This window comes from Physella acuta, unplaced genomic scaffold, assembly GCF_028476545.2.
Source record: "Physella acuta isolate Inbredline_101_S28 unplaced genomic scaffold, ASM2847654v3 ptg001057l, whole genome shotgun sequence".
Taxonomy (NCBI): Eukaryota; Metazoa; Mollusca; class Gastropoda; family Physidae; genus Physella; species Physella acuta.
Genome location: NW_026732574.1, coordinates 309500 through 324444, shown reverse-complemented (window position 1 = coordinate 324444; position 14945 = coordinate 309500). Strand labels below are relative to the sequence as shown.

At 34.7% G+C, this 14945-nt stretch overlaps 1 protein-coding gene across 1 annotated transcript; it reads left to right on the top strand.

Moving 5' to 3' along the window:
* The first annotated feature begins 12893 nt into the window (after positions 1 to 12893).
* LOC131955153 (kelch-like protein 8) lies at positions 12894 to 14642 on the top strand. The gene has a single exon (XM_059319142.1). It carries the CDS (start codon positions 12894 to 12896, stop codon positions 14640 to 14642), a length of 1749 nt encoding a protein of 582 aa, XP_059175125.1.
* Positions 14643 to 14945: the final 303 nt, after the last annotated feature.

The window sequence follows — 14945 nt, the reverse complement described above, 5'->3', positions numbered from 1 at the left end:
GATTGACACTCAGTCATTCTCACATTATTTGATGTGATGTTAAGTAACAATAGATACTGTGGTTCCAAGTCGGCTGTTGAAATGGTTCTATCAGGAGACTGTGTTTTGTATAGTAGAACTGATGCTACGATGCGGATGTTTCACTTTCGTAAAACAAATATTAATTGGCTGTACAGGAACTCCGTGATCGATTGTTATTTGTATACAAAACTATGCTGATAAAGTTTTTAAATAACAATGCAAATTTAAACCACATACAATAAAATTTATGGCAGCCTATGGAATAGCAGGATGCCATTGTTTATGTCGCGATTACACGTGAAAACCAAATTGTTTTTGCTTTTTTAAAAAAGTTTTTATTTAGTTACCGAAAATATTAACAACAATAAATACATCCAATCTTTCGTAAAGTCCGAAAAAAAACAGACAGACAGGATTTTGTAATCATGTTAATGGACACCAGCGAGTTGACGAGATTCCTTCCGTAATGTTGTTGACATGGAATAAAAATGTGCCTTTTTTAGATTTAGGACCATAAAAATAATAAATGATAAAATTTTATTAAAAACTTAAGCCTAAAATTAATTCAGAAATTTAATATTTTTAGAATCAATGCTATACAAGTTGCAGATCCAGAGAACTTGAAAATAATTTGTTGAGTTTAAGGCTACATTTCTATTTATTTTCATCAAGCCTAAGTTATAACCCGATGTTTCACTTTCGTAAGACAAACATTGATCCCTTCCGTAATGTTGTTGACATGGAATAAAAATGTGCTTTTTTAGATTTAGGACCATAAAAATAATAAATGATAAAATTTTATTAAAAAATTAAGCCTAAAATTAATTCAGAAATTTAATATTTTTAGAATCAATGCTATACAAGTTGCAGATCCAGAGAACTTGAAAATAATTTGTTGAGTTTAAGGCTACATTTCTATTTATTTTCATCAAGCCTAAGTTATAACCCGATGTTTCACTTTCGTAAGACAAACATTGATTGGCTGTAAAGGAACTCCGTGATCGATTTCTGACAGCCCCACTTCATATTTATTTTTTTACAAAACTTTGCAGATCAAGTTTTTAAATAACTATGCAAATTTAAACACCATGACCTATTTTTTCTATTTTTAGCTTACGATGTGTACAATAAAATTTAAGGCGGCCATTGTTTATGTCGCCATTACACGTGAAAACCAAATTGTTTTTGCTTTTTTTTTAAATTTTTATTTAGTTACCGAAAATATTAAAAACATAAAATACATCCAATCTTTAGTAAAGTCCGAAAAAAACCAGACAGACAGGATTTTATAACCATTTTAATTGTAACTACGCCGTGCAAGATTTTTAAATTAATTTATGCACCTCTCAAATACCTTTGAGACTTTTCTCGCTGGTGTCCGTTGTAACTTCGCCGTGCATGATTTTTAAATTATTTTATGTCCCTCTCGAATACTTTCTTGCTCGCGTCCATTGAAACTGGATGAAAAAAACGTAAATAGCTTATGAGCTTACTAAAAGAAATTCCAGCTCTAAAAGACGTTGTGAACAATATTTACTCCTGTTATCTTACGTCAGTTTAAACATACACCAAATGGTGTCTAACACCACTTGTATTCTCCACTATATTTATTCTACAAAAAATGTTATCCTACACTTTTTGTTATGCGCACCGATTTCTATTTATTTTTGCCGCACCAATGAAGCACTTCCTGTTCAAGTCAGCACAGTCCACACCTTGTTTACATTCCAACTTTGTGTTGAAGATGTTTAAACCAGAGTTTTGTGTCCAGATCGTCAAGGGTCTGGAGAATGTGTGGAGTGAAAACATTTTATTTGACTTCGCAGTGAAAGTTCAGGATGAAACCATCCAATGTCATCGTCTTATCCTAGCGGCATGTTCAGAATTTTTCAAGGCGCTGTTCAGGTCTGGTATGAAAGAAGTCACAGAAAACTGTGTTGTGTTGAAAGATGTTCAGTGCGAAATTTTCTGCGTTATATTAAAGTCTATATACACAGGAACAAATCTATTAACTTCAGAAAATTTTATTGAAGTGTGGCGAGCCGCACATATGCTGCAGATAAAATTTATGGTTAATGTTTGTGAGGAGTTTGCAATTACAGTATGTTCAATGGACACCTGGGAAAACATTTATCTATATGCAAAGCTTTTTGGTTCAGAAAAAGTTCTCGATAAGCTCCAGACATTCATGTTGAAAAACTTTGAAGAAATTAGATCTTCCACAACGTTCCTTCAGATTTCCTTTCAAGAAGTTCAGGATTTGATAAAAAGCCAGGACCTTGTTATTAGCACAGAAGATGCAGTTCTAGAATCTGTGATTAAATGGGTCGAATTTGATCATGGAAAGCAGCAAAGTGGGTCTTTAATTCATGAGTTTACAGTAAACAGTAACGACCTGAAGATTGGAACTGCTCCACCCGGTGAGGGTCAAAACGAATTAAAAGAAAAAGAGAATAAACTTCAACTTGAGAACTTACCAACGTTACTTAAAACTCCAACCCAAAGTAGAGAAATAAATGAAGTTAATACCGTTCAGCCAATGGATGCTATAAAAACGGCAAACTCGTGTCAAAAAGACCAACTGACAGAACTGTTAATGCAAGTTAGAACATGTCTTGTAAGTCCTGAAGTTTTATCGAGAATTCTAAAGAAAAAATTTGTTTTAGAAAACAAAGATTCAAGACAAATAATGATTGATGCATTGTCATACCAAGCCCAAGATTTTAGACACGGTCAGTGGCCATCAGGGGCTATACACAGACATTGTAGTGAATACATAAATGCTGGAATATATGCTAGAAACAATGGATCTTATGGAATAATCTCCGCATGTAAAGAAAGAAGGTTTACTATTACAAAATGTAAAGATTTAGAAGAGAACATTCAGCTGGTCACTTTTGACGGTGAACTTTATGCTACGGGAAGACGACAAAACCAACCAAACGGACCTTGTCGAATGTTTGTGTTCTGTGACAACAGATGGAAGGAAGTGATGGAAATGCCAAGTGACAATTTGTTATTGGTGTCACATGGAGACTTTATCTACATCATCAACAAAGATGATCAAGTTATGTATAATATGAATCCAAAAAGGAGATGCCCACATTTAGAAAAAATTAAAGAATTACCAGCAAATGTTGAAGTAAAACATGCAATGTCTCTGGAAAACTTCCTTTTATTATTTTGCTCTGAATCTGTAAACGGTGTAGAGCAGATAGCCGTCCATAAATTTGAGATTTTGTCCAACGTTTGGACCAGACTAGACAATCTTGATGGACCAACTGAACAGCTGATTAGTTTCAGGAACGACAAACACAACTACATTCTACAGACCAATGGGAGTTTGTGGCTGGTGCTTTATTCATCTGAAACTGGAAACATTGAATTTAAAATTATAACCAAACTTTGGAACTTTACAAAGCAACTGTATGGTGCTTTAACGGTTCAAAGTAAGCTGATACTATTTGGAAACAACCCGGGAAATGACCCGCCTAACGCGAGATTAGAAACACTTCCTGAGCACTTCACGAGTATATCTTACTGGGGAAATGACTCGTGCATTTCAAATTTTGTTCCCATCATTCTAAAAAAGAATGCGTTATCTCGCACGATTGAAGGCTGTATGGTGTAGTGTTAGGGAGGACGCTAAAACGGACAATGTCACATATTTCTTAGTAAAATAACAAAATACACATTTTCTACTCCATTGGGAGTTTACACTTTACACCACATTTCTATACACAATTCTATGTTTTTATTCTGTTGCTTTTTATTACATGCATACGCATAATGTATAAATAAATAAATATATAAATATATAAATAGATAAATAAATAAATGAATGAATGAATGAATGAATGAGTGAGTGAATGAATGAATGAATGAATGAATGAATGAATGAATGAATGAATGAATGAATGAATGAATGAATGAATGAATGAATGAATGAATGAATGAATGAATGAATGAATGAATGAATGAATGAATGAATGAATGAATGAATGAATGAATGAATGAATGAATGAATGAATGAATGAATGAATGAATGAATGAATGAATGAATGAATGAATGAATGAATGAATGAATGCATCATGCATGCATGCATGATCGAACGAACGAACGAACAAACGAACGAACGAACGAACGTATGAATGAATATATATATATATCTATATATCTATATCTATATCTATATATATATATATATATATATATATATATATATATATATATATATATATATATATATATATATATATATATATATATATATATATATATATATATATATATATATATATATGGTTCCATGACAAATGATCTCAGGACAAATGATCACAGACAAAATATCTCAGACAAAATATCTCACGGACAAATTATCTCAGGACAAATTATCTCAAGGACAAAAGATCTCACGGACAAAAGATACCAGGACAAAATTTATCAGGACAAATAATACCATGGACAAATTATCTCAGACAAAATATCTCAGACAAAATATCTCAGACTTAATATCTCATAGCAAAATTTTAATAGTACGTAAGATGATTTTAGTTGATTTGAACATTTTTTAAATTTGACTGTCAATGTGGTTTTTGTTTACTTTTTTACGCATAATAATTGTGATTAAAATGAATTTCTTAAACTTAACAAAGCACCAAAAGATGTATTAAACGTAATCTTTCTAACAGCATTTGATTTGAAAAAGTAAAAATTAAAACAAACTTACTCCTGAAAAGTGTAATAAATTATAATATATAAAACAAATACTGTAACGGTAGCTATACAAGATTAATGTTCAAAACAAGTAAAATATTATTTAAAAAGGTGAACAGGTCTTTAGGTTCGTAACGTAAAACTATTATTTTTATTGCATCATCAACACAATCATAACGCTTACGTTTCTTTGCTGGTAGGTACATCGTTATGATCACACCTCTCCAATACTATGTGATCATGTATTGTGTGAACACTTGCTCGATATGTTCCAACTTCACATTTCCAAATCTCTTTGCCTGCTACTCTACTTATGGTTTTTATAAACAGAAATTCATCAGAAAGAAATGTGCTAAAACCTTTCTGCGAGGTAAAGAAAGAGGCCATAATTGATTAATCACCACTAATACTGCTTTGTTTGCATGCACATTACGACAAACGTAGTTTCGCGATGACCGCTGTCGTTTAACTATCTCAACGATTCGCATTTCTTCATTTTGTACCACTTTGCATCCAAAGGGTCCATAGCTTCAAATGTACCATTACCATACAAACTGCAAACTCCATAGTTCCCATACTCATTAAACTTTCTGTATATACCTGCTGTTGGCCACTGACCATGTTTGAAATATATTGTTTGATTTAATATAGCTGAGATAATTATAATTATAATGTATGGTGTAATTTGACAAATTTATGCGGCAAACATCCTTTAAAATTATTATATAGGCCTATAAACACTATTAAATATAGTAAAAAATAACATATAACTGTCAATTGGAACAATGTTTAGATTAACTAAAATCATCCAATACACTATCAAAATTTAGCTGTGAGATATTTTGTCTGAGATATTATGTCTGAGATTATTTGTCCATGATATCATTTGTCCTGATATATTTTGTCCTGGTATCTTTTGTCCGTGAGATCATTTGTCCTTGAGATCATTTGTCCTGAAATCATTTGTCTGAGATCATTTGTCCTGAGATCATTTGACCTGTCACCATATTATATATATATATATATATATATATATATATATATATATATATATATATATATATATATATATATATATATATATATATATAAAGCAATGTATGTGTGTGTGTGTGTGTGTCTTTTGTGCATTACTACACCTCTCATCACATCGCCGTGAAACTTTAGGAAGTTGTTGTGGATACTCCTGGGGAGGTTTCTGCGGAAAAAAAATATTTCAAATTCGCCGGGGTGGCGCCCCAGCAGGGCGCAATTTGTTTTTTTCTCAATGTACGGCTTTATAAAAATAAAAGTCAATTTTGGTTTGACATCGTTCATCCGATAGCCATGAGACTTTTATGAATTCATTATTACACTCTAGGAAAGGGTTCTGTAAAAAAATAATTTTTAATTTCGCAAGGGTGGCGCCACGGGAGGGTTCGATTTTCCTCTATATACGGTATATAAAAATAATAAAAGTGAATTGCAGTGACACCGTTCACACGATCGCAATGAAACTTTGGGAAGATGTTGAAAATATTCAAGAGAAGGTTTCCTCGCAAAAATTATATTTTTAATTTCGCAAGGGCGGCGCCACAGGGGGGTGCGATTTTTCTCTAAATACGGTATATAAAAATAAACGTCGATTGCAGTTTCACACCATTCATCCGATCGCCATCAAACTTTGGTGAGTTCATTAGAACACTCTAGGAAAGGGTTCTGTAAAAAAAAATCATTTATAATTTCGCAAGGGCAGTGCCACGGGAGATTGCGATTTTTCTCTATGTACCATATATACAAATAAAAGTCAATTTTGGTTTGACACCGTTCTTCCGATAGCCATGAGACGTTGGGGAGTTGTAACGGACACCAATCTATCAGCCAGATAGTTGGCGAACGCTCCCGGATTCGTTTAACTGATTATACACAGATGGCGACAAGCCTAAATAAAAGAAAGTTAACACACTAGTTCGCTAGGACTCGTAATTGATGTCTAGGGGAAACACTAGAGAAACTACTGATGCCAACAATACATTTAATCTGCATATAACTTGTAATGAGTGTACAAAGTCGTGGCAGAACACTAGATTTATACAGGAATAAAATAGATTTACAGAATGAACAAAACCCAACTTACAATTCGTGGGAAAAAATAATATGATACACTATCACAGCTTTTAACACTTCAGAAAAATCACCACAGTATACACATCACTGCTATAAGCATAAAGAATTACTTAACCACAAGTAATATAAGAATATGCTACTCAAACAACTTAGTACTACACGGCAACACACAGGGCTTATGTCTCTCAACGACGTCTGATCAATGAACTGCCTCGAGACGCCTGTGCGCAGTCTATTTATAGACTTAGGCAACATGGAAGGTCACCTTCAAATCATAAGGCCATTGGTTGGGGTGGTCATCTGGTCTGAATCAATCAATCATATTTTGATAGAAAATTTCTGAGTCTAAGACTCTCTTAGTAAGACAGCAGAAAAAACCGGTCATTGCACCACAGACCATATATGGTATTAAAGCCAAATGTAAAAATAAACATTACCAGACCAAAGTAGGTCACAGAGTTGATTAGAACACTATCTGGAAGGGTTCTGCAAAAAACATTTTTTTAATTTCGCAAGGGCGGAGTCACGGGAGGGAGCGATTTTTCACTATATACGGTATATAAAAAATAAAAGTCGATTGCAGTTTTAACCCTTCATCCGACCGCCATCAAACTTTGGTGAGTTGACTATAACATTCTGGGGAAGGGCTTTTGTAAAAAAAAAATTTTTAATTTCGCAAGGGCGGCGCCACGGGAGGGCGCGATTTTTCTCTATGTACGGTATATAAAAAGAAAAGTCAGATTTTGTTCGACAGATATCATCCGAGTATCATAAAACTTTGGGGAGTTGATGAGAATACTCACGAGAAGGTTTCTGTGAACAAAATAATGAAAATATGATATGGGTGGCGCCTGCGTGGGTGCGATTTTCGTCAATACACAATTTGGCACCAAGAGTTCCAGAGCGGCTATGTTAGCACGTGGCATCTTTAATCGTGCGCCCTGCTTAGCGGGTAAGGGGTACTATTGAAGCCAGCGTTAAAACTTCAACAGGCGCAACAGTCGGCGCCCCATAGATTGCACGATCTGAAGCGCCCCGGGCTCCCCTGCGAACACTATGGCGCCTACGTTAATTAAAAAAAAGGCTATACACTAAAGACACGATGGACAAGAATAAGCATTGACTATATCGAAACAGGCGCTTCTCTGGCACCTCTGCAGGGATCCGTTTGGCGCCCTGGGCTCTCCTGTGAGCGCAATTGCACCTACGTTCATTCTAAACAGCGCTGTAGACAATGGATAAAATGGGCCGTTACAGTCGCTCACTAAATTGAATCAGGCGTGTCAGCCGGCGCCCTGGTAGGGTGCAATCTGGCTGCAAACAAAAATTCAGTTTCGGACCCCAAAGGCTCATGTGCGCTGCTGAGGGTCATGTAATAGGTTTTTTTTAATAATCAGGAAAATTAACCAAGGTTACATTATTAACACTGGGTTGTTTCGTAAAAAATCCAAACAATTCCAAAACCTACAGTTCTCAAAATAATGAAACTATTTCCGTAAAAAATTAAGTTTAGAAGGGCAAATCAAATAAAAAATAAAAGTCATACTTCTAAAAATAACTTTGTTACGCGAGGAAATCCTTCTGTACAGTTTCGTCACTTTGCGATTGATGCAATTAGCATCTATTTTTAAACGATCCAATCATAAATTGATATCGAGCTTCTAATAATACACCATTAGTAACGCTAAAAAATTGCATCAGCCATACTGATGTTTATAACAAGTCAAATTTTCTTTTTTTCTACGTGTTAAAAATCCTGTTGATTTGTGTCACTTAATCGACGCAATCTGCTTCATTGTTTTTCGGATGCTATTTGGCGCTCTGTGTTATTCTGTGAGCACTATGGTGCCTATGTTAGTTGTAGCCAGGGGCCGTATGCGACGCCTCTGTGTAATCAGGGGCTCCCGAGAGCACCACTCTACGTCCCTCACACATGGGCGGTCACCGAAGTGTGTTCTATCTTATTATTTTGGTGAGTGATTGACGTAAGGTTTTCATGCGGTAGTGTTGGTAGTGTAGGTAAACCCGTGTCCATATATTTATGATCCAAGCGTAGGCATTGTTTACATTTAAATAACTATGTTTTAGAAAACAAGGTTACGCATCTTAGACGTCTTAGAACATAGGATTGGTAACGCATGGATGAAACCCTTCTTATATATTTAGTCGGACTTACTTGTATTCACACAGCAACGCGCGGGGACGGGTATGCTAGTATATATATATATAAATATATATATAAAGTATATACTTAGCTTTATGATACCTATCAAAGAAGTTGAAAGGCCTGCTTGAGATCTGGAGGTAAAATTAATTATAGGATAGTAATTTGCTAAAGGTTATGAAATAATTAGGTAATGTTTGCAGTATGTTATGAAGTAATTAGGCAATGTTTGCAGTATGTTATGAAGTAATTAGGCAATGTTTGCAGTATGTTATGAAGTAATTAGGCAATGTTTGCAGTATGTTATGAAGTAATTAGGCAATGTTTGCAGTATGTTATGAAGTAATTAGGTAATGTTTGCAGTATGTTATGAAGTAATTAGATAATGTTTGCAGTGTGTTATGAAGTAATTAGGTAATGTTTGCAGTATGTTATGAAGTAATTAGGTAATGCATGCAGTATGTTATGAAGTAATTAACACCATATGTTTTATTTATAAAACTCTTTGTATCCGCATGCAAAAAAATTTGAACTGCATATAACCCTACTTCACGGAAACACAAGGCAATGAGGACATTTTTCACTCTTTGTTATTAATTGTTATACAGTCATTTTACATGTTACTCTACAAAACTGTAATCTTATACCAGTCTAACGTTATCCCACACCAATGGTATCCTACACCATTTATCCTACGCCAGTGATATCCTACACTAGTGGTTAACAACAACATTAGTATCCTACACAATTGTTATCCTACACAATTGGTATCCTACACCACTAGTATCCTACACCACTAGTATCCTACACCACTACTATCCTACACAACTAGTATCCTACACCACTACTATCCTACACAACTAGTATCCTAAACCACTAGTATCTTATACCTCTAGTATTCTACACCACTAGTATTCTACACCACTAGTATCCTACACCACTACTATCCTACACCACTAGTATCCTACACCACTACTATCCTACACCACTAGTATCGCATAAGTATGTCATGTGGTTTTTAGAAAAAATTATTCATTTAAATTTTTTTTTATCTGCTAATTTGTGTAAACAAAAAAACTATGACGTAGGGCTGTCAGAAATCGACCACGGAGTTCCTGTACAGCCAATCTACGTTTGTCTTACGAAAATGAAACTGCAGGTTATAACTTAGACTTGATCAAAATAAATATAAAAAAATGTAGCCTTAAACTCCAAAAATATTTTCAAGTTATTTTTTTTTATTGAAATATTAAAAACAACAACACCCACACGATTTGTATCCATGCGAACGATAATGCAGAAAGAATTTTTTTCAACTCTGTAATGTCCGTTTATTTTATCGCACCTAAAAAGCTCATGTTTCATGTCTGTATACACGAAACATTGTAGAATACACCACATTGTATAAATCCGTGTTTTGTGCACACGGTTTAAATTTTTAAATCCTAGAACCAAACAAAATTATCATTTATTAATATTATACAACTCTATTGTAAGTTAGCCTTGTGTTTAATTTTATGTCATAATAATGCTAATTAACGGTTACTACACATGACAAATAGATTCGTAATACACTTAAGTACTAAGGGCTATAGTAAAAAATTCAGACACATTTTCTGAATTGTTCAAGCCATTATTTTGATCTAGGAATCTGGTATAAACGAAGTCACAGAAAACTGTGTTGTGCTGGAAAAAGTTTCATGTGATTTTTTTCCGCTTAATTTTAAAATCTATATTATACACAGGAGCAAATATCTTGACTTTAGACAATTTTATTGAAGTGTGGCGAGCAGCACATATGCTACAGGTTAAAGTTATGGTTAATGTTTGTGAGGAGTTTGCTATCAGATCATGTTCATTGGACACCTGGGAAAACATTTATCAACAAGCAAAACGTTTGGGCTCAGAAAATGTTCTCGATAAGCTCCACACATTCATGTTGAAAATGTTTGAAGTAATAAGACATTCAACAACATTTCTACGGCTATCATTTCAAGGAAGTTTAGGATGTGATTAAAAGCCAAGATCTTGTCAGCAATGAAGATTTAGTTTGAAGTTCAGTGATTTGGTGGGTTAAATGTGTTCTTCGGAGACCAGAATATTATTGTTAATGATAACCATTTAATTAAAACTGAATGTACAAAATTACACAAAGTAGATACTGCCAAGTCAATGGCTTCTGAAGAAATGGTGTAGTCGTCTAGTAAAGTTAAAATAATAGAACTGATAATGCAAGCCAAGACATGTATACTAAATCCTGCTTTTTTTTTGTTCCAAAGACGAAATGGGAAAGTTATGAAACAATTACCGCTGACAAAGAAAAGCAGTTTAATATTAAGAAATGTGAATATTTGGAAGATAACTCAATTTAAATTAAATCACATTTCTTGCAAAATAATGATTCAAGAATAAAATTATGAAGTGTTAGTATCCTCATAAAGATAAATAAACTAGGATTAGACGTTTCGACCCTAGGTCTTCGTTAGGAGACAAGAACTTTGTTAGACACAATGAACAAATAGTCATAAAACATGAGGACTCGTCATAGAGTTTACTGTGTTTTGTCTAAACGCCTCGACATTAAAGGGCCAGTCGCAGAGTAGTTGATGCTTAGACAATATACGGGGGGTGACTGGAGGGCGTGGTGTTCGGTGGAAATCAGATGATGCTACTGCCTGCACAAACATCAAAATGGGATTCTTAACCACGTCATGCACACCAGTTATCCAACACACAGTTATCCAACACCACAGTTATCCAAAACTACAGTTATCCAACACCACATTTATCCAACACCACAGTTATCCAACACCACAGTTATGCAACACCAGTTATCTTACACCACAGTTACCCAACACCACAGTTATCCAACACCACAGTTATCCAACACCACAGTTATCCAACACCACAGTTATCCAACACCACAGTTATCCAACACCACAGTTATCCAAAACTACAGTTATCCAACACCACATTTATCCAACACCACAGTTATCCAACAATACAGTTATCCAACATTACATTTAGCCAACACCACATTTATCTCACACCACAGTTACCCAACACTACAGTTATCCAACACCACAGTTATGCAACATCAAAGTTATCCAACACCACAGTTATCCAACACCACAGTTATCCAACACCACAGTTATCCAACACCACAGTTATCCAAAACTACAGTTATCCAACACCACATTTATCCAACACCACATTTATCCAACACCACAGTTATCCAACACCACAGTTATGCAACACCAGTTATCTTACACCACAGTTACCCAACACCACAGTTATCCAACACCACAGTTATCCAACACCACAGTTATCCAACACCACAGTTATCCAACACCACAGTTATCCAACACCACAGTTATCCAAAACTACAGTTATCCAACACCACATTTATCCAACACCACAGTTATCCAACAATACAGTTATCCAACATTACATTTAGCCAACACCACATTTATCTCACACCACAGTTACCCAACACTACAGTTATCCAACACCACAGTTATGCAACATCAAAGTTATCCAACACCACAGTTATCCAAAACCACAGTTATCCAACACCACAGTTATGCAACACCAAAGTTATCTAACACCATAGTTATCCACACCACAGGTATCGTTCACCACAGTTACCATACACTACTTGACTTGTATCCTACGTCACTGTTGCCATACACTACTTTTATCCTATATCAATGCTATCTTCACCACAGTTATTCTAAAAAACTGTTATACTACATCAATGTTATTTTAAAATTTTAATTTGCGCACTGAATTTTAGTTTCTTGAATTTTTGGTCGCACCAACGAAGCACTATTTATTGACGTTAGCAGAAACCTTAAATGTCAACATCTGAACTTTGTAAACACAATGGGGAAACCAGATTTTTGTACTCAGATTGTCCAAAGTCTGGAGAATGTGTGGGCTGAAAACATTTTATTTGACTTTGCAGTGAGAGTTCATGATGAAATCATCCAATGTCATCGTCTCATCCTAGCGGCATGTTCAGATTTTTTTAAGGCGCTGTTCAGGTCTGGTATGAAGGAGGCAACTGAAAACTGTGTTGAGATAAAAAATGTTTCATGTGAAGTTTTCCGCTTAATATTAAAATCTATATACACAGGAACAAGTCTGTTGACTTTAGACAATTTTATTGACGTTTGGCACGCAGCACATATGCTACAAGTAAAAGTTATGATCAATGTTTGTGAGGAATTTGCTATCACATCATGTTCATTGGACACATGGGAAAATATTTATCTCCATGCAAAGCTTTTGTGTTCAGACCGTGTACTTGACAACCTTAACAGATTTATGACAAGAAACTTTGAACATATTATATATTCATCGACGTTCCTTCAGATGTCCTTTCTGGAAATTAAAAATGTGATAAAAGTCCAATATCTTGAAGTCGGCAAAGAAGATGTTGTTCTTGAATCTGTTATGAAATGGGTCGAATGGGATACGGAAAAGCATACATTTTCAGTAGGCAGTAAGGATTTGATGACTGGACTTGCTTTACCAACTGAAGATAAAAAAACATTTAAAGAACGAGAGTCGTGTCGAAAAGACAAACTTACGGAACTATTAATGCAAGTTAGAACATGTCTCGTAAGTTCTGCTGTTTTATCAAGAATTCTAAAACTAAATTATGTTTTAGAAAACAAAGATTCAAGACAAATAATGATCGATGCATTGTCATACAAAGCCCAGGATTTCAAACATGGTCAGTGGCCATCAGCGGCTATACACAGATCTGGTAGCAAGTACATAAATGCTGGAATATATGGTAGAAGAGATGGATCTTATGGAGTAATCTCTGCATACTTAGGAAGAAAATTTAAAATTATAAAATGCGAATATTTAGAAGAGACTATTCAGCTGGTCAATTTCGACGGTGAATTATTTGCAACAGGAAAACAAAGCAACCAACCAAACGGACCTTGTCGAATGTTTGTTTACTGTCACCATGATTGGAAGGAAATTATGAAAATGCCAAGTCTCAATTTGTTATTAGTGTCACATGGAGAATTTATTTACATCATCAACAAAGATGATCAATTTATTTATAACATTAATCCAAAAGGGAGATACCCTCATTTTAAAAAAATCAAGAAATTACCAGCAAATGTTGAAGTAAAACATGCAATGACTCTGGAAAACTTCCTTGTATTATTTAGCTCTGAATCGCTTAACGGTATAGAAAAGACAGCGGTTCATACATTTGGTATTTTGTCCAACGTTTGGACCAGATTAGACAATCTTGATGGACCAGCTGAACAGCTGATTAGTTTCAGAAACGACAAACACAACTACATTCTACAGACCAATGGGAGTTTGTGTCTGGTGCTTTGTTCATCTGAAACTGAAAACATCGAATTTAAATTTCTTACCAAACTTTGGAACTTTACAAAACAACTGTATGGTGCTTTAACGGTTCAAAGTCAGCTGATAATTTTTGGAAACGACCCTGGCAATGACCCACCTAACCAGAAAAGAATTAGCGAGCTGCCAGAGCACTTTACGAGAATATCCCACTGGGGAAACGACACTTGCTGTTCCAATTTTGTTCCCATCACCATAATGAATAGTGCTGTAAATTTTGATAGAATGCTGTAGTGTGTAATGTACGGAATCCGCTAGGCCTGACAATCTCACTTATTTCTTAGTGAAATGACAAGATTATATTTTGAGTTTAAACCAACTTGCTATACACAACTCCATGTTATTAATATATTGCTTTTTATAACATGCACAACACACAAACAAACATGCACACACACATACACATGAATACACACAAATGCACACAACCACACACATAGTCTAACACACGTATATTTATACATAGCTGTTACAAATATCTTTTTGAATCGCCTACTCGTAATCGGTCAAAACAAACAATAAAATAAATAAGGTTAC